At 33.1% G+C, this 21,741-nt stretch overlaps 2 protein-coding genes, 1 long non-coding RNA gene and 1 pseudogene across 3 annotated transcripts; 1 reads left to right on the top strand and 3 right to left on the bottom strand.

Moving 5' to 3' along the window:
• Positions 1-369: 369 nt before the first annotated feature.
• Positions 370-1,289, bottom strand: LOC145095209 (uncharacterized). Its single transcript, XM_079033131.1, has 2 exons — positions 863-1,289; positions 370-743 (listed from the first exon to the last, which is right to left on the bottom strand). Exons 1-2 carry the CDS (start codon positions 1,287-1,289, stop codon positions 370-372), a joined length of 801 nt encoding a protein of 266 aa, XP_078889257.1.
• Positions 1,290-7,350: 6,061 nt separating this feature from the next.
• On the top strand, positions 7,351-9,535 carry LOC145094398 (uncharacterized). The gene is made up of 5 exons (XR_013703328.1): positions 7,351-7,472; positions 8,711-8,768; positions 8,856-8,956; positions 9,041-9,167; positions 9,284-9,535. It is a non-coding gene; the product is annotated as an uncharacterized LOC145094398 (long non-coding RNA).
• A 577-nt stretch (positions 9,536-10,112) lies between these two features.
• Positions 10,113-10,789, bottom strand: LOC145095210 (uncharacterized). Its single transcript, XM_079033132.1, has 2 exons — positions 10,702-10,789; positions 10,113-10,606 (listed from the first exon to the last, which is right to left on the bottom strand). The coding sequence occupies exons 1-2, from the start codon at positions 10,787-10,789 to the stop codon at positions 10,113-10,115; spliced, it is 582 nt and encodes a 193-aa protein (XP_078889258.1).
• Positions 10,790-19,680: 8,891 nt separating this feature from the next.
• LOC145092143 (tetrahydroberberine oxidase pseudogene) lies at positions 19,681-21,444 on the bottom strand (annotated as a pseudogene).
• Positions 21,445-21,741: the final 297 nt, after the last annotated feature.

Consider the following 21,741-nt stretch of genomic DNA (forward strand, 5'->3'; position numbering starts at 1 on the left):
ATTTTAAAGTTCACCTTTTCGATCTTTCATTTTACGAAAGCGAGTAATTACATTTTTAGTCTTAACATTCTCTAGTGCTTCTTTTTCTACCCAACAAATCAAAGCAACATTCATAAAATCGTCACCTATTCTATTACATAAATCGGTCTTGAGGAACTTCATTGCAAAAAAACACTGTTCAACAGTTGCGGTTGCGACGGGCAAAACCAAATCTAGTTTTAATAATCTATATACCAAAGGAAAAGAGATGTCCTTTGGGTTCCCACCAACAAATGAGAGAGGTCTACAATTCTCTTAAAGTTAAAAAAATCTTTCATCATGGAGCAAAGAGTGATAATAGATATCAAGTTGTCCATTAAGTTGTGCCCTTTATGAATCGTCAAAATCGTTTTTGTATATCCCGCTTAGCCTTAACAACTTTGCTTTATGAAAACTAGAAAATGAGTCACAAGGACTCAATGCCACCATGTACTCCATCAATTCCGTGTCAACTTCACTAAATCTATCCTCAAATTCTTGAATTTGCATAACTAAAATTGTGTTAAAAATCACAACTTCAAAATGATGTTGATTAGTCTTATTAGTCCTACGCTTGCGTGGGGTAACATAATATTCCGACATGTCCACAATTCCAATACTATGCTTTTCACAAAAAGCACATACATTCTTCCAAATTCGTGGAAACCCATCTTTTCTAAAAACTAGCAATGTTTTCTTTGTCCTTTTTACTAACGATACCGCTTCTAAAATATTTTGATTTTTTTTTTAAGATGCTTTGACAAGGTATCCGTGAGGCATAGAATTTCCAACATCAAGTCTAGAAGAAACACAAAATCAAGTGTCTTGAAATATGACAAAATACTCTTTGCTTGATTACGGTTAGATAAAGTAGACCCCTCCTCTTTGACATATTTAAGTACTGCAACAACTTCTGCAAACAAATTCACCAAACTTACAATTGTTGTAAAATGTGAACCCCATCTAGTATCTCCAGCTCGAACAAGAGAAATCTTTTGATTCAACCTTTTTCCTGTTTCTGTTTCACCAATACCAATTTCAGCTGCCACTCTTTCTTTTTGCATCTCTAGTATCATATCTTTTCTCTTACAATACCCACAAACAATAGTAACCAACAAAGCTACTTGTTCAAAGAATTCATCAACATCATCATGTTTCTTTGCAACCGCCACAACCACTAATTGAAGTTGGTGTGCAAAACAATGTATATAATATGCAGAACTATTTTTATTTAAAATCAAAGATTTCAAACCATTGAATGCACCGCTCATATTACTTGCTCCATCATAACCTTGTCTCCTCACCTATCACTACTACAAAAAACCACATAGGACCCGCCATATAAGACCCAGTTATTAAAAAAACCGGGGTGTATTATATAGAAACCGGGTTTTATAAAAAGGAGAACTATATGACCCAGTTTGCTGTAAGGAACCGGGCTACATGATCAAGTTAAAGAACCCGGGCTCATTGATAAAACCGGGATGTTTTATCTAAAGAGTCATATGGCCCAGTTTGTAAATAAACCGTGTTATATTTCCAGGGGATGCATTTTATAAAGCACAAGGTTTTTAACAAATCATGAAACAAAATTTAACTATTAGGCTCAGCCTATTAAGATATTTGAGGATAATTTCTAATAGTTTCTTGCGATTTAGTATTTTATTTATTCATCCATTAGCTAAAGATAATAAACGTTAGCAACATATTTATCCATCCCTGGTGCCCTGGTATTTTTCTAATTTGCTTCATATTCTGACCATTTTTCCCTTTGTGCTAATTTGAGTCTTTTTTGCCTGCTGATTCCTCCTCTCTGGTTCCTTGCTGGAGTATATAATTTATACACCAGAAAACTCATCTGGTGAAGTTCGTGTTGTCGGTCTTTTCATCATAGTTTTGTATTTTGATGTTTTTGCCCTTAGTGGTAGCCAATCTGCTAAAGAAACAGAACATCAAAATAATTGCAAGGTGCATCCTATACTTGAATCCAATTCAAAAGGACATTAAACATTGAGATGTACAAAAGGAGAATAAAAAACAAACATAAAAAGCTTCTACATATCTGAAGTAGGGGAAACAGATTTAACACAAATAATGATAGGACAGACTTATTGAAACATTAAGAAAGGAGTAACGGCGTGAATCTGGTGGGTAATTCGGTGAGGGTGTGAGGGCATGATAGAGGAAAAAACAGAGAATTAAAGAAATAAAAATCGTGAGTGTTGAATGAGAAACCAGGATACAAACTATGGAGGCTGAATCTCTTAGATTGTAGAGGGTGTAATGTTTTCTTCTCTCCTCTCTTTTTACGTCCTCTATCTGTCTATCACATCCATCTTCCCATTTGTGTTGTCTCTCCATATAATAACCCTTTGTGTTGTCTCTCCATACAATAGCCCTTCTTGATTTCTTCCATTTTTTTCTCTACATCTCTCTTTTTCTCTTTGTTGTGTATATTAACAATTGAATCGGTGTTTGTGTATATTAGAAAAGAAATCGGACGATGTTGAATCTAGATGGAGACATGGAGTGGGCTGAAAAAGGTGTAGTGTTGTATATACCTAGTCAATCGATGATAGAATAAAATGAAGTTTTGTGGCGGGAAAAATAATGTATTCCCTCCTTCAAGAAGAAAACTTGAGTTAAAAGGGAAAGAATGACAAATTAAAGAATTCATAAAGGTCTAAAAAAAATTATAAACATTTATATTGAGAGGGTATTTTTGTGCCTTAGTAATTTCATTTAGAGATAATTCACCTTATTTATGAAATTATTTTTATTTTTATGTTGTTAATTTTGCCTATTTATTAGTAACTAGGGTTGTTCATGCTTTGCGGCTCTCAATTAACGTATTGTACTTTCAAATGACAGTACACCTAATAAGAAAAAACTATTTTCATGAGTGATTGCTAATGTTACGGATCCTCTTCTTATCGATCAACCATTCAACCTTCCTACGTGTGTTCATGAAAATCATACTTTGAGTGATTGCAAATTTCTCGTAGAGATCACATACAAATTCAACGATCCATTACTTAATAAAAGAAAAAGATTAACAATTGCTTAACAAACACCAAGATCACGAAGAAAAGTATCAAATAAGCATAAAAATGAAGAACTAGGAATCATAAACATAAGCTAAATAACAAACATACATGAATCCTTCAAAGCTCAAAAATATTCATGGGTTTTAGCTGAAGTCAACCAAATGAAGTACTTAACCACTCATGACAACAAAACAATAATAAAAAAAATTATGTCTAAATATCAAAGATAAAGAGAATTCAAGAAGAAGATGATAATGAATGCGTAATATAATAACCAATTAAATTGTTGCTTCAAAAAGCACTAAGTAACATTTGATTGATTGAAACCATGTGTAATCGGAGTTAAATATACAAAAGCGCGGAAACAAACATCTTCGATGCATGTGTATAATCCTGCCGAACTCTTCTCACGAACGACCCATAAAATGTTTGTAACACCCGATACTTGCAATTAATTCCTTTCTTTATTTGTTAAGTGTAAGTATTTAGTTTTGATCTACACAGGGCGTAGATAGCCTCTACGCGTTAGTAAAAGGAAAAATGTTGACGGACCTCTAACCTTTTAGTTTTTATTGTTGACCGTTGAGGTGATTTTTCAGACTGTGGTGTGATTTTTTCTCGTTGTATTCGTGGGTCGAAGGCACCTATCTATCCTGGTGTAACACCCGATTCCTGGTACGCAGTTAATTCAAGCATTTCTTGTGTTTTTCTATGGGACTCAACGAGTTGGAGGCCCAACTCGTCGAGTAGAGTCGAGATTTGCGGACAATTTAAGTGCCCTAGAGAGGTTGTATTCAGGATTAAGTGTTGGAAGTCAGTGTATGCTTTAGATTCAGGTCTATTGAGGGGTTTTATGGCACAAAGGTGCCCATTTTGCTGCCATGAACACCCCATGCACTTTGGAGGCCATCTTTTATGGCTTTTTGGGCCAAAGACCCCTTGCATGCGTACTAAGTTTGGAACTTTACATGTAAAATGGACATTAGGAGGCCAGATATATGGTTTTCTTGTGTTAAGTCCCACTGAAATTTGACTGTATAGTATTGGCCAAGGAGGGACTCGGCGAGTCACTTGGGTGACTCGGCGATTCGAGATGCTTTTTCCCCAAAAACGTCTTATGGAATGGTTTTGGTTGAGTGAAAGTAACGCTCACCCTGCTAGGGGTTTGCCTTGGACCTGGAAATCATGGGACTCAACGAGTGCTAGAACAGACTCGACGAAGGGGAAGGAGATGGCGCGGTATCGGCACATCATACACACACACATTGTTTTTCCACATTCATGGGATTGTTCTAGGAATCGTACTCTGACATTTTGATTAATCACATGTTTTGGTTTTCAAACATAGTATATGTTATGAAATGGTTTGATCAGACAATGTTTATTTGCAAATGATTTTACCAGTTATTAATTGAAAAATGAAATTTTTTTGGACGTGAAAAATGGGTCGTTACAGTTGTGTTCGCAGGATTGTTGGGGATTAGAGTGCACTTGAGGATTATTATCTACAAGGACTAGTTTTATTCTGAGTGACCGGGCGGAAGGTCGATGGAAGTGGTCGGCCGGAGTTATATTCATTAGGCAAGGGTGGTACGAGAGGATTGCGGGATAGTTGGTCGTAGCGGACTTCGAGAACGAAGTCTAGTTTAAATGGGGGAGTTGTAACACCCATAATCATAAAGGCCAATAAACGAAAGGAAAACCAAAAGTTAAGGGGGGGGGGTGTCAACTCGTCGAGTCCAAGGAATGACTCGGCGAGTCGAAGCGGGATCCGTGTGCAAGGTTAAGTGACCGACTCGACGAGTCGGAGAGTGGACTTGGCGAGTTGACCCCCCTTGACTTAGGGTTTTCCTTTCCTTTCTTGGCCTTTCTGATTATGGGTGTTACAGAAGCTTTAAAGTTGGAGGTTTAAAGCTTGGAGGGAAGACATAAATCCATAATCTCCCCACTATTGCAGTCTCTTTGAGGTATCAAGTTTATACATTGCTTTGCTATCATTTAGATCTCTTTGTTTTGGGGTTTATCTTGATTTCGGGCTCATAGTTGGGTTGTCCAAGAAGTTGAGTGTTACGGGGGTTGTTATGTTAGACCTGACCATTTTTGGGACTATGTCTTGGGAGTTTTGTTGGATTAGGTGTATAATCCCATAACTATAATTGGTATGTACTTGACCCGATAGTAGCATGATCCTTTTGGGTTGCCTTCACCGTAGCAATTTGATAGGATGAATATTTGAGAAAGAGGTTATTTGTGATTTATTAATATATTATATGAATAATATATTAATTGAGAAATCATATTATTTAATTGGTATTGATCAATAATTAATTTGGAATTAATTTAGTGATCAAAAGTGACTGGTTAAATTTATGGGGATTGATTAGGTAAATCAGTAATACTTATAGTTTTGGGATAATGATCTATGGTTATTAGGGATGGACTAAACTTATATGAGAGTCTATGAAGGTTTAGTTCAAAGGACATATCAAATGTGAAGAGTCATGGTGAATTAGGGTTTACATGTAAGAAACCGTAGGATTTCCACACTATAAAAGTAATCCCTAGCATCCCTAAAATCGGCCATTCTATTTTAAGGTGAAACCCTAGCCGATTTTTTATGCTTCCTAACCTCTCTCATAAGCCTCCAATTGCTTTTGGTGTTTGTGACTTATTTGAGGTATCACACTTGAGGTACTAAGCTTTGAAAGTCTAAGAACTACAAGCTACAAGCTACAAGCTACAACAAATAGGTACTAAGCTCCAAAGCATTAGGGTTGTATGTGCACCATAAGATTATTATAGTGTTCAAAACCCTTCAGTGGTATCATAACCTAGGGTGTTTTCTGTTATATTGATGCATTGTATTATTTTCAAAGGTGAAAGATTTCAATTTTTGCTCTCTGACTGTTGGACTCGATGAGTCTCACGGCCTACACTCTAGTGTGTGTTCTTGGTGTTCTTTGTGAAATGATGATGATGCAAGTGTTTACGCCCCAAAGATCTTGATGATCTTGGGTTCACGACTTGATGTTCTTGACAAATGGTGAGGATGCAAGGGTTCACGGCCCAAGAACACTCAATGTTCTTGAGTTTACGGCCTAATGATCTTGAAGATTTAAGAACACTAGATGATCCTTAGCAATATCTTTAAGAAGATTCAAAGGAAAAGGATGATAGTTTGGAAACAATTGTGGTTGTTTTCGATAAGTATAAAAGTTAAAATTTTCTGTGAAATTTTGGGTTGTTATAGAAATGGAGGATAAGGTATCATTCTTTAGAGGAAAGAGGTTGATCCATAGAAGCCCTAAAAGTTAGAGGTGCTTAAATAGAGCCCACACCCCAAATATAGGTTTTGTGCAAACAATGGGGCTACGCTTAGTGTAGACATACCTACGCTCGATGTAGCCCTACACTCGGCGTAGCTCATCTATGCTCAACGTAGGAACACAATTTTAGAATTCATCATTTTATACTAACACATGGCATCTCGAAAAACGGATGTTACACTACATATCCCTCTTGTACCTGTATCCACACCCATCCACACCTACATGCACACTTGCAAGCCAATGCGAACAACCCTACACTAATGACGACGCCCACCCCCACATGCATACATCCATGCTGACATTAACAAATCCACATAGGTTTCAAGTAGGCACGATAATGAAGGTTTATCATTTTTAAAATAATAATAAGTTATTACAAATCAATAAAAGGGTATTTTGGTTATATTATAAAAATTTACTTTCCAATAATTTGTAAAATATTGAAATCAAACAAAAATACGATTCCATTATATATTAACTAAACACAATAATATTTCAATTACTTCAAAATCCAATTCACTATATTCTAAATATTTTAGTAGATTAATCAATTATTTAATTTCAACCCATGGAAACCTCAAGAAAAACAATTACTTTTTTTTAACGACAAACATAATCTAATGCTAAAGTACTCTTTAATTTCATATATTTTCATGATGAAACTTGAACCGTTAACCTTAAGGAGTGTTAATAACATCTGATACCGTTAAACCAGAAAAAAAAACAATTGCATAATTTAAAATAGTTATATAAATATTAATAAATTATTTTTATTTATGATTAAAGCTATAACTTTTTAATTAATTGCAATACATTTCGATTGAGGAATAGCTGACAATAATTCAAGCAATAAATGGGATGGAGTAGGTTACATGAATCAATTTACAGCCCGCCTAAATTCGTGAAAAAAATTGAAAAGTAGCGCCATTTCACACCATAATTATCTCCTAGGGTACGAAAAACGACTATGAGAAAGCCTGGTCACCATTTACTCTCCTTCGGACGATCACCACCGGAGAAAAATTATCGCCGCTTGTCCTCTCGCATTTGTTTCGTTTCAGTAGACGACCTATGTGGTGTAAGTTTGTCTCTCTTACCTTAATCTTCATGATTTAACTTTACGTCTTTACTGCAGATCATCTTCGTTTTTTTTTTTTTTTTTTTTTTTTTTTTGCTATTTTGTTATTAGCTTCCCTAAGTTTGCAATTGTAAGGGCTATTGGCTGCTTCAAATTTGCAATTGTTTTTAGTTAGTTTAATCTTTATCAACACTATTAAAAGTCTTAAGGTGTTTACTTTAGGGTTCCCCCACCAATCAATTCTACACCCAATGCTAGGCATGTTAAATCTGCCTATAGAAGCCAGTCAAGTAATCTACTACACTTTTGCATTAAATACGATTCCATTTTAAAAATCACAAACCCTATACCCATACAGAAACAGAGAATCAAAGAGCCATACTCACAGGGAATAACAACTTTTAAATACTCGTTATAATTTGTTTTGGTTTGTTGCTGTACAGAGATCACACAATTTCACCTAATTAGTTAAAAGTTATAATGTAAAAATTTGCTTCCAAATATTTAAATAAAAAGCCCTCACTCTGTTATTGTTCTATGTACACAACTTTTATGATGTGCTCATGTCTCTTTTTTTTTTAAGTTTGTCTAGAAATTAGAGTAAATATGATGAACGATTAGCCACACCAAAATCTTGAAAGCTATTATATATAGCCAATGTGTAAGTATTTGTTGATTGTTAATTAATTTTATTATTTAATAGTTGTTATTAAGTATATGACAGCCATGTTAATTGATTTTGCCAAAATGTATTTATAACTTCTTATTGTGTTTGAGTATTTGTTAATTATTAAAAAGTTATGTTACATAGAGGACATCAAAATGAAGAAACAATAAACTAATACCGTTCCAAAAAAGAAAACATTATTATTTTTTATGTATTAGAGTAGCCACAGATGAATGTTTATTATATACTTTGGTTTTATATTTTATTCAGCCCCTCCGGTCAAAACTTTTGTGTTCCGCCTCTGGACGTCGGGACAAATTTGAAGTTATTTGTTTTTTTTATTTATACTAAAATTTCAAAAGTTACTAGTATGCATTGGGTCCTCTTGGTGATTTGCCTTTAAAATCATATTGTATACATTTTGGATTTTCTGATGGAGCCTATGAAAAATCTTGTTGACAACTACTACTTGGTTAAACTTCTTGGAAAAGTAAGAAATTTTTTAGTATGGCATGAAAATAACATTCTTTCTATAAGTTTGAATACAACTCTGCTACTTGTATATTTTTAGGGCTTTTGAGAGTTATAAAGAGAACACATCAATTCTAATTGTATGGAAGCTCACTGAGGTAATTTATCTCATTACTTATCTACTAGTTAGATGTAGTTTCATACTTTCATTTATGATTTATGTTTATCTTCTATCACAATTTTAGTACAATCATGCCGGTGTATTGGAACGTGAGCTAGTGAGCATTATGTAATGAATTGGATCTTTGACTTTGTGTTGAACAGACAACATGGATTTCCGAGTAGAGTAAGTACTTAAAAAAATCTTTTATTCTAAAGCTAGTAACAAATTGTTTCGTTTTTTAGTAGTTTTAATTTTATTTTCATATAGTTTGGTACCCTTTGGAATGACAAAATTGCATTTGAGGAAAAGGTGTTGGTTACAACTGTTGCTACATGGGCCAGAGAGTTTCTGAAAATTTTTATGAATGATGTGGTTGTCTAAAAGTGCATATAAGGTTAGTTGTTAATCTTTATAACATCCTACTTCTAGTTTAATGATTGTTTGCTAAATTCAATTCTTTTAAAATGCTAGACAAAAAACTAATTGTTTATTTTGTTTTGTTTTTTTTAGTGAGAATGAAGGATACTTCTTGTGTTTTGCTTTTAAGTGAGGTTGGAGGATAGCTGCAACACTTGATTATTGGATAATACTTCTGCATGGGAAAACAATTTTATTTTTGAATTTATTTATGTAAGTTTTATGTACTATGAAATGACCAAATCAATGAGTTTTTAGCAACACTTAAGCTTGTTTTTATCGATGACTATAATGATTGGTTATTTAGCATATTTATATTAATATAATTTGTTCATCAATGCATAATTTTTGTTTTGTTTTGAATGTGTGCTTTGGATGCAAGTATTAGTTTGTGCTTTTTATATGGTTATTTGAATAAAGTTGTCACCAATTTAATTGTTATAACTATGCTTTTTGGTATTGTAACTATAGTTGGTTTTTGCAAGGCTGAAAAAGACCCGGTTATTTGAATGGAACCAGTCCATATTTAATCTTTATATGACCCGGTTTGGGGATTGGAACCGGGCTCTTTTAGCCATATATGACCCGGTTTCATATGTTGGACCGCGCCCTAATCTTCATATATAATCAAATATTAGGTTTTATGCTCCTCTTATATGTCCTTGTTTTATAAACCACCGGGTTCTTTTGTGTTAGATAGGAGCCGGTCTTAAAACCAGGTTCTATTTAGGTTTTCGCATAGGTCTCACTGGCTTTAGGACCCGGTTCAAAACCGGGTTATTTAATTAAAATAACTGGGTCCTATAAGCTTTTTTTGTAGTGGTGTATATATTTAAAAACATTAATAAAAAAACTTTCAGATTTAAAATAAAACTAATACCGTATTAAAATTTAATGGAATAAATATTTTATGATTTCTCACCTAAGCCATACTCAAGTTATTGTTAGAAAATATGGTATCAATGACGGCTTTAAGAGTCAAAGAAGATGTATCCAACATGCGAACAATTCCAATAAATCTTTCCTTTACAATCCCAAGTCTATCAACATATCTCAAAACTATAACCATTTGTTCTTTTTTGGAAACATTTCTAGACTCATCAACTAAAATAGCAAACATATCTTTACCAATTTCATCACAAATAGACTTGATTATCTCTTTTGAAAAACAATCGACGATATCTTTTTTAATCGTGGGAGAAGTCAACTTTTCATTTTTTGGTGCATTTTCTAAAGTAACTTTAAAAATCTTCTCATTATCTTCTCTAATCAAAGATAATACTTCAATGAAAAGTCCTTTATTATTAGACTTTTCCATCTCATCATGTCCACGAAATGGTAATGCATTTTTCAATAAAAATCTACAACTACATATTGTAGCAAGCAATCGAATTTCATAATTACTTTTCTCAAGTTCTGTTTGCTTATGCAAGACTTCACCAATAGATTGGTTTTTTCTCAATAGCAAATCACACTTTTCTTGGCCTTATGGTGATAACTTTGAATATTACCCATATGTTTCCGGAATGAGTCTTTTTTACTCCAATAGTGAAAGCCTTCGCTTATAAATTCATCTCTTCCACCTTGTTCCCCTACCATATCTCCAAACAAATAGCAATAAAAACAATATGCCTTCTTATTTTTTATGCTATACTCTAACCATGGAAAATCAGTAAACCATTGCACAACAAAACGTCTTGTCTTATTACTAAATAATGTATATTAAAAACTATGCCCCTTTGGTTGACAAGACCCTTTAATCAAATATGCCCTCTTTATTTCATCCCTTTGATTAGGATTATAAGATGTAATCTTTGGCCTATCCCCCGGGTCCGAAGGAAAATCATTCAAATCAAAAGATTGTGTCGCTTTTGGTTTTGGCATTGATTGATTAGTTTGTGGAACTTGAGTAGGTTCATTAGATTGTGTTTCTTGTGGTTTTGGTATTGGTTGAGTAGTTTGTGAAACTTGATTATTTTCATTAGCCCTATTTTTTTGGAAGTTCCTTCACCATTGTTGCCTCCAACATCTAAATGTCTTTTGAAAAAACTTTTAATAGCAACCTACAATAAAAATATATGAACTATAAACTTGATTTCGAGTTTCAACAACAGTCAACAAATAACAATCTAGTAACCTACAGTCAAATTATCAATTATCAAGATATATAAACTATAATCTCGATTCCAAGTTTCAACAACAAATGAACAAATAGTGATCTACAATAAAAATATATCAACTATAACTTGATTTCAAGTTTCAACAACAAATAATCATTAAGTATTAACCCTAAGTCCGTAATTTAACAAAGTTAATTGTTAATTTCTAATTTTTCAAAGATAATAACAAAAAATTTGAATTTGAATTAACTTAAAAACATAATAGAGATGAGTATTTTGGTTATACTAACTTGTTTCATTGTGATGGAATATTCGAGGAGCGGAGGAGGTGCCCGAAATTTTGCAATTAAGAATGCTTGATTACGAGTCCGATGTCCAAGTCTCCACGAACGCAGCAAGGCAAAAAACGATTTATGAAGTCGGCAATTGAGAAGACCTGAAGACGCACGAAGTGACGATCAGATAATTGTGATTACATCTTTTTTTAATTGGACTATTGGGCTTTATACCTCTTTGTTTCAATAAACTAATTGGTGTGGGTTTAAAAATTTTGGACCACTTGGGTTAAGTTTTATTTTGGTCCATTTATAAATAAACTGAAACTTTTTAAGGTAACCAAATTTTTTTCCCGATATAAAACCGCAACATAAAACTAACACTACTAAAATTTTTTTGTGGAGTACCCCAGGATACATTATGGATCCACCAATGCCGACAAAAAAACACATTATCATCAACATAACTACCTATCTATCTGCCGGATGTGAAGAAACCATTTGTACACGGCCACATGAGGGCGGAAATGTACTTGCATCGACCACCATGTTTTTGGGGATATCAAGTATATATATATATATATATATATATATATATATATATATATATATATATATATATATATATATATATATATATATATATATATATCTGAATCATATTTGATACCTTTAGAAACTATTATGTTGTCTTAAATAGGCACCGAAAGCATGGTACTTTCCAATTGATCAACTGCGACTAACATCGGTTTTCACCGAAAGTTCTTTAGAATTTTTATCCATAATTATAATAGTATTAATATTAGTTAATGTTGGGTTGCTGAATTTCTAACTAGAATTAGGACGTTACATCCCACCTCCTGAGGCTACAATTGTTTATTGATGCAGCATTATTGACTAATACATTACATCTAATTCAGTTCAACACTAGCACACTAAGGGGCTGTTTGGTAGAATCTGAAATTTTAAGATCTGAATTTTTAAGAGGTCTGAATTTCTAAGAGGGTCTGAATTTTTAAGATCTGAATTTTAACATGTTGTTTGGTTGAAAGCTCTGAATTTTTGTGTTGAATGATAAAAATGACCATTTTACCCTTCTGTATCATTTCTTTCAACTACAACACCATACCCTTGATCAGGACCGTTCCAAACATATTTTGGGCCCAGGACGAGAGAAAAAAATGAGCCCTTAAAAAACACAAATGTCATCAAGTTTTTTATAATAAATCAATAATTAAAAGAAAATTATTTGTATTATCTTCTAAATATAACAATTTTCATAAAAAATTTGGGTCCCTTTAAAAAATGGGCCCTGGACGGTCGCCCCTATCGTCCACCCTCTGGGACAGGCCTGCCCTTGATAAAAACACATCAAAGTAGGATGCTAGAAATAAACATCATACATGTGATTTTTTTTTTTTCATCAAAGTAGGTTGATAAATATAAGCATTACACCGAATATTACAAAAAAATACAATGTAAACTAAACAACACAATATTTTATTACAATTATCGGACAATAATTTGGTCAGCATCACACCGCATACAAGGTTTACATGAAATACTGCATATGGTCTTTTTGGTTCTTGATCATGTGAATGAAAAATGTTGCTAATCTACAGAAACACACACAGAGGACATTTTCACCATTAACATGCAACAACCCGTCACCCTCTTCATCGTACGCTACCACCATACACCATCACCGGGCACAAACCTGTCATCGAACTTTATCATCATCATCGCAGCCTTCATGACACCATCAACTTCTATTCACCAACCCTGGTCACTCAACAATAGATTTCAACAAAAATTTAGCACATAACAACAAGATTAGCAATAGATTTCAACAAATGAACAAAATCAACAACTTGTATTAGCAACTACAAACACATTCTCAATAAAATAGATCAAATCAACAAAGTTCAACAACAAGTTTTAGCTATACATATCAATTTTCAGTTATACAAAATCTGAAAAAAAAATAGCATTTATATTCAGCATTTGCATAAAACTATACTCCGCATCTAATTTCAGAAAAAAGAAGAAAAAAAAGTTTTCTATGAAATCACTGAATTCAAGGAGACATAAACTTGCAAAAATCATCAGCACTTGAAGAAAATGATAGTACTTGCAAAAACCATCAGCACAAGATCAAGAACATTCTATTTCAATATTAGATTTCAGCATAACATCAAGACCAGTTGATTTCAACGAACATTTCAACATAACAAGAAATGAACATAATTCAACTGTGATTTTCAAGTACATCAGAACAAATTACATACAATTTCAACATAAAAAACTCTATTTCCGTAGGAAGAACAAATCACATCAGAAAAAAAAGACCAAAACACCCTTAATATCTTGAACTCGATTTTCAGAGGAAGATGAAAAAAATAGCATATGATACTCGATTTTCAGAGGGAGGCAGAAAATAACAGTCGAAAATAGAAGCAAAACATTCTAGAAAAAAAAGTCTCCAACTCTTATTATCGAGTTTTGGGGGAAAAAAGAGGAAGAAACTCTCACCTGGAACTGGAAAATTGATTACTTTGACGAAAGGAGACGGCGATAAAGGAGGCGGCGACGTTGGATGGGTTGCCACCGGCGACGTAGCTGGTGGAGGGAGGCAGTTCGGAGATAGTAAGGAAGAGGGAGAAGTGGCGCTCGTCTTGTGAAGCATAGAGCGAAGGAAATGAGCGTTGATATTTTAGGGCACAAAGGGAAGACGTGTTATTTTCAAAGTTCAGACATGATTTGACATCTGAAAGTTTAAGAGGCCTTTATAAAATTAAGAGGTAAAAAATAAGATGCTAACAAACATGTTGAATCTGAATTTGTAAGAGGTTGCCTCTTAATTTTTCAATTAAGAGGTAAACAAACAACCCCTAAATACACTAAATACGTAGAGTTTGCATTCATTTTTTTTAGATAAAGGCATTCTCGGCCACATTAACGTACATTCCGTCAAGCACGAAATAGGCGAAAAATCTTCAAAATTGGTGTCTTGAATTCTCTATTCATTGGTTTCTAATTAAGTTTGAACATTTGAAAGTCTCCTCTCCTGATCAGACTACGGTAGGTGTTAGTGTATAGCCTGTTCTTGTAAAAGTGTTATTATATTTGTAATTATGTGATTTAGAAATCGAGGAGAAGATCCACAATTACCAAATCTTTAGGCAGGCAAGAAACAGAAACACATCTGCTGTTCTGATTCTTGATTTCGATCGATCTTAGCCCGCATGACTAGTAATTGTAACACGATGCTTCTCGTTAACAAAGTAATATACTTTTAACGACTATTCAAAAATATTTAACGAGACCATCTTAGCGAAAATATAATTACTCATATCATACCTTCAAGACACAAGTTTTCCTATTGAAATGGAATCTATCAAAAGGAATGAGCGCATAATATGTAGAGCCTAATTGACTATTTCTAGCCAGTGGAATCAAAATGCTAGGTCGCATGCATTCTACTATTTAAATTTAATTTGTTCAAATTGAAAACTACAATGTTGACTAAAGAATGTTGTTATAATTTGGACTGTCACGTCAATTCTTATTTAAATAAAGTAAAATACAATAAGTAAATATGGATCGCGTAAAGTTATGGATACTTTAACTAACTTTTTGTTCAAAGATGCCACTTTTGATCAAATCAATTTTTATTTAAAAGTAGATGTCAAACGAACAAAAATAGTCATATTATTTATGCTTTGAAAAATTATTATACTCATATAATTATAGTTAAGTAATTGGGATAATGTCATAATAACCCTCAAGTTTGGTTGAAAATATCGGTTTTACCCTTTGACAAGATTTTAGTTCGTTTATACCGTAAACTTGCAATATTTTTTTCGGTTTTGCCCTTTTACAGGATAAACCGGATACCTGTACAAATGGCATCCCACATGTGCGCTGAGTAGGCTAGAGTTGCTGATGTGTCTTGCTGACTGTGTTCTTTAATTCCTTTATAAGGAAAACTAGAAAATAGTCAAAATGAGGCTTGCAGAAAGCGAACCTGCCTCCTCAAAGCCACACGCTTACCACTAAGCTGAAAGGCTTCTTTTGTTTCCTTTCTAAGCAAATCGTATATATTGTATACCACCTAAACAATCTGAATACACTTTCAATTATTATTATTATTATTATTATTATTATTATTTCTTTGAATTTCAATATAATTATGTAACTTTTTTTATTATCAATATAAAAACGTTTTTTTTTCCGTATTTTCACTATAAATTCATTTTTTTCGTATTATCAATATAAATATTTTTTTTCTTCGTATTTTCAATATAATTAGTTAAATACATTCATTTTGTATTTTCAATATAAATACCTATATGTCATATATCAATATAACTATCTTTATTCGTATTTTCAATATAAATATGTAGATTTCGTATATATTATGTAAATTTAATAATTGTATAAATAATTTTTAGATGCATTATTATTAAACGTATTCTCGACCGAATAATTCAAATGCGTATTTAGTAAATGAATAATACAAAAAATACATATTTATATATTATATACAAAATCTACGTATTTATATTGAAAATATGAAAAAAGACACTTATATTGATATAAGGCATATAATTATTTATATTGAAAATACAAAATGTATGTATTTAACTATTTATATTGAAAGTATGAAAATTAAAATACTTATACTACAAAAAAAGGCATTTATAGTGAAAATACAAAAAAAAAAGCAAAAACAAAAAAAAGTTTTTATATTGATAATAAAAAAAATAAATAATTATACTGAAAATTCGAAGAAATAATAATAATAATAATAATAATAATAATAATAATAATAATAATAATAATAATAATAATAATAAGGGTCAGTCCAAAGGTTTTCAATGCCCCGGGCAAAACAGCTTAATGATGCCCTATGTTTAACAACTAATATATATAATGATATGAATTACTCATAAATATATTCAGAATGCATATATTTATGAAAATAATCCATAACAAGAAACACCAAGTAACAATAAGAAGAGGTTTAAATTTAGAAACAATAATTCAATTTCAAAGTTATAGCTCAATCATTTATAGTGAAAATACAAAAAAAAAAGCAAAACAAAATAAAGTTTTTATATTGATAATAAAAAAATAAATAATTATACTGAAAATTCGAAGAAATAATAATAATAATAATAATCAGGGCCGGTCCAAATGTTTTCAATGCTCCGGGCAAAACAGCTTAATGATGCCCTATGTTTAACAACTAATATATATAATGATATGAATTACTCATAAATATATTCAGAATGCATATATTTATGAAAAAAATCCATAACAAGAAACACCAAGTAACAATAAGAAGAGGCTTCAATTTAGAAACAATAATTCAATTTCAAAGTTATAGCTCAATCATTTATAATCAAATCGACTCGAGTCAAAAATATAATTCTAACATTCATTTATGAAATTAAACAAATACAAATGCAATGTTTTTTGAAAACAAAACATAACTCCAACTTTAAGTTTATTTACTAATCTTTTTGGTAAAAATAATTACTAGAACTATGAATTAGATAATCAAAAAGCCATTAATAGTACAACCACACCCTTAAACATGGGAAGGGTGATATATATAAAGAGAAAAAAAGAAAAAAAAAAGGATTAACTAGCTTGCAAAAGGGCAGATTCGTGTTTTAAGCTAAAGAGTAACTTAGGTCATTTTCCTCTTGGGTAAATTCATCTTTCAAGCCAAGGGGCAAAAAACCCAACTGCAGGTTTAAGAACTTCGGAGGCTCAAAGTTCAATTTTCAAGACTAGAAGGAAACCTTGACCATTCTCTGGTGCTCTTCACAAAAGTGCTACCGAAGAAAACTTATAACTTTAAAAAGAAACACATATATCGATCAGAAAACTTAAGCAAAGAAAGAAAGAGACGATTTTTAGTGTTGTTTGAAAGAAAATAACAAAAAAACGGAACTCGATTTTTGCCCCTCATTGTAAATGATAGAAACAGAAAACCTCAGACAATGCCCTTCGTAATGCCCTTCGATATGAAAGAAAGAATCGGAAATAGTGTTCATGTTTTTTGCTTGAAACGAAATACTCAGTACCCGATTCCTTGATATATACAAGATCGAATCAGAAAAACTAACTCTCAGGGATTCCTCGGTAATTCTCCCAGTCGGCTAGTCTCCTCGTCTTCTTAGGCGTGCACTTTTTTAGCCGCTATTGCCCGTCTTCTTTCTAATTTCATGTTTCAGATCACGCCATTCTTATTGGACTACTTTTGTGCGAAAAACTTTGGTCCAATTTACATATACCAGTAAGAGTTGAAAAAAATGTGATGCTCTATCCTATAGTGATGCCCTGGGCAGTGGCTCAGTTTTCCCTGCCCTTGGTCGGCCCTGATAATAATAATAATAATAATAATAATAATAATAATAATAATAATAATAATAATAATAATAATAATAATAATAATAATAATATTGAAAAATATATTCAAAAAAGTTTTTATATTTATAATAAAAAAATACATAATTAGATTGAAAATTCGAAAATAATAATAATAATAATAATAATAATAATAATAATAATAATAATAAATAAAATCAAAATAAAAAGTGTATTCAAATTGTTTTAGTCGTATACAATATATATCATTATTTCGGATAAGAAACGCAACATGGCTCTCATCCTAGTGGTAAGATTGTGTCTTTGTGACTCAATGAATTAAAGAACACAGTCAGCAAGACACATCAGCAACTCCAACCAACTCCACAAACATGTGGCATGCCACCAAGACACATCAGCAACTCCAGCCTACTCCACAAACATGTGGCATGCCACTTGTACAGGTGACCGGTTTATCCTGTAAAAAGGGCAAAACCGAAAAAAATGTTACAAGTTTGCGGTATAAACGAACCAAAATTTTGTCAAAGAGTAAAACCGATATTTTTGGCCAAACTTAAAGGTTATTATGACATTATCCCTAAGTAATTTACTCATATTGTTATGTATAGTTTGGCTTCATTAGCACCACCATACCATGCATGTATGTTCCCCAAATTATAGTCTTATACAATATGGGAACTCTATATCAACGTCCATACAGGATCACACATATACTGCTTATTCGAGAATTAAGCATTCAAGATGAAGTTGTTTTGGGTTTGAATCTCACATACTAAAAGTTTGGTGGCCAGCCATTCTAAATAAGAGTTTATATAATATCTTATAGATTTTATACATTTAGAAAGATTGAGCTGTGAAAATCAAAAAATAAGGTTATTGTTTTAACGTTATTGTTCTGCTAAAATATTGATCGTAATATTTCGGGATTTACCCCCATATGATAACTCTATGACGGGTTTGGTGTAGGCCGTCCAAATTATACATTTAACCTTTTTTACTTTTTTCATAGCACGTATCCACGGATCCTTTATATGGCTAGGGGGGCCATGGCCCCCCCTGTTTTTTACCTCCTTAATACTATATTATATATAAAAGTTTGGTTTTATTTGTTGACTAACGATTTGGCCCCCAAGTTAATGATATACATTTATTTTTATATGTAATGTTAAAATAACTACTTTTAAAGATAAACACATGGATGCACCACTTTTAAGAGAATTAGCTATATTATTATAAAGTTTTGCTACTTTTAGTGTGATCTAGGCTCATATTTATTTAGAGAAAAGAATGTAGTTTGTAGGAAAATTAAGTTAGTGAAACGATCTGCTAATGCCAAAAATATAAGATATCTAATTTTGTAAAGGTAATTTTAGTATAGTTAGAATAATAGTTATATTTAAGTATAATTATTAAATTGTTATTCTCTTTTACTAGTTTTGTTAACTATTAGCAAATCATATTACATAGTCAACATCAAAATGATAAAACGATCAACAATGGTTTCAGCCCCTCCGGTTAAAGGGTCCGTGTTCTGCTCCTTTACGTATCCCAAGTCTAAAGCTGTATTGACCCAAATTATTTTAATCAAAAACATAATTGTTAGACAAGAGGAAGCATAAGAATGAAATATGATATAAAATGTCTTAATAAGACAGTGTATTTATTAGATAAATTCATAATTAGAATTAGACTTTATGCTTTTAGACATCTTTGTTAGCATGGAGATCATATACACTAGGAAAAGAAACTGACAGAAAGTAGCATTATTGCTAGTTTTTCATGAAAACAATTAAAAGAATTAATAAAATGCATCTGTTGGGTGTTTCTGCAACCGCTTAGCTGATCGGGGGTTTTAGAAAACAGGAATACTCTGTGGGCGCCTAAAGAAATTGTGAGGATCGACTTTGGCCTTGATTCGAATCAACTTCTTGAAGTTGTCCCTCTTCCAGTATCTCTCACCCCAAACACTTGCTTCTTTGTAGTTAGCACTTCCAACACCCAAATCCAGATCATTGTAGTTGGAGTATGCCTCTCTGGGGTTGTTTGACACATAAGGCGTCATTAAAGCATCCAAGCTTCGCAGCCAAGCTATCCTCCTGAGGGATGTAGGTGTTGTGTCTGAAGGTTGACCGTTAAAATTGACAGTCTTTAGAATTTGTAAAAACACCCCCGCTCTATGAGGATACGGAATTGCTGTCTCTGAGAAATCAGCCATCCTTCCGCCAAATGGATTGATCATCAGAAGCGCCGATTCATCGTTTTGCATAAGCTTTCTCCATATCTTCTTGAGTCCTTTTATGGGGATGGGTGCGCGGGTGTAGTCTGATTTGCTTTTGTTGTTCAGCTTGGCAATGGCAGATCGGTTCGTCAGAATCTCGGTCGGGGTTGAGCTTGGCAACCCCCAAAACACAAGGGTCGACTGCACCATTCTAATTTCTTCACAAATCTCTCGGGTAACACCGAGCTCTGGAAATTTTCTGTAAAGCAACGGAAGCAATGTGTCGGTTGTGCCCTGATATATTCCTTCAAACATAATTCTTATGGTTTTCTTGGTGGTGTTGCCGATATATTCGGCAAAAACTTGAGTTCTTATGTGCAAATTTCTATCGATATTCGGTGCAACGTATTGATATTTATGGAAGATTTCGGTAGCCCCTTGTTCCAAAGTTTTATTCAGTATAAAGACGGTTACTTTTTTTGGAACTGGAACCAAGCTCAGCTTCCATGCAAGAACAATTCCGAAACTTGAAGAACCACCTCCTCGGATCGCCCAAAACAAATCTTCTCCCATTGATTTCCTGTCGAGAATATTCCCATCAACATCCATGAAGCGAGCATCCAGAACATTATCTGCAGCAGTACCGTATTTCCTCAACAGGTTTCCGTAGCCACCACCGCCCATGTAACCACCAACACCCACCGTTGGGCAAACACCTGCCGGGAAATACAAGGTATCGGTCTCTCGCGAAATTTTGTAGTAGAGTTCACCAAGCGTAGCGCCTGCTTGGACCCAAGCAGTCCTTTTTGCTACGTCCACGTCTATAGACCTCATGTTGGTGAAATCAAGCATAACAAAGGGAACATCAGCAGTGTATGAGAGGCCCTCGTAGTCATGGCCCCCACTCCTGATCCTGATCTCGTACCCGTGTTTCTTGGCGCAGTATACACATGTTTGTATAAGGGTTTCCTCCATAGGTGTCACGATCACTGATGGTCTACGTGTGGAGGGCTTAAGGAACCTGGTGTTTTGAACTGCCACTTGCCAAATGGGTAGGAAGGAAGCATTGACAGGGGTGAAAATGAGTTGAGAGACGGTAGTCACATTGTTGGATTTGGACAGTAGGCAGCTTATTAGATCGCCAGAACTTGAGGATGATAAGGACGTTGCCCATGAAACAGAAAACAAGAAAGTTACAACCATGAGCAAAACTGAAGAACTAAGTTTACACTTCTTCATGTTTAGTTTTGTCGAGTTAATTTGATCAATGGTAGTGGCGTATTTATATAGAGCGACATAGTATCTGGTTAATTTGTAGATAAAGGGTTGACTTTGACTTTAGAATAAAGGTATACCAAGTGATTTTACTTTAACGCCAATTCAAATGCGGGGCTGTTATGGGCATTTTCGGAAGTAGCTTGGTTGCTCATCACGTTCTTAATTAGTACTCAAAACTTTAAAAAAAAATCATTAAGTTTTTTAGTTATAGTTTTAATTAGAAAATATATTCTTATGTAATATAAGTAAGTTATAAAT

Source organism: Lactuca serriola, chromosome 3 (assembly GCF_051521515.1).
Source record: "Lactuca serriola cultivar US96UC23 chromosome 3, Lser_US96UC23_V15, whole genome shotgun sequence".
In the NCBI taxonomy this organism is placed as follows: domain Eukaryota; kingdom Viridiplantae; phylum Streptophyta; class Magnoliopsida; order Asterales; family Asteraceae; genus Lactuca; species Lactuca serriola.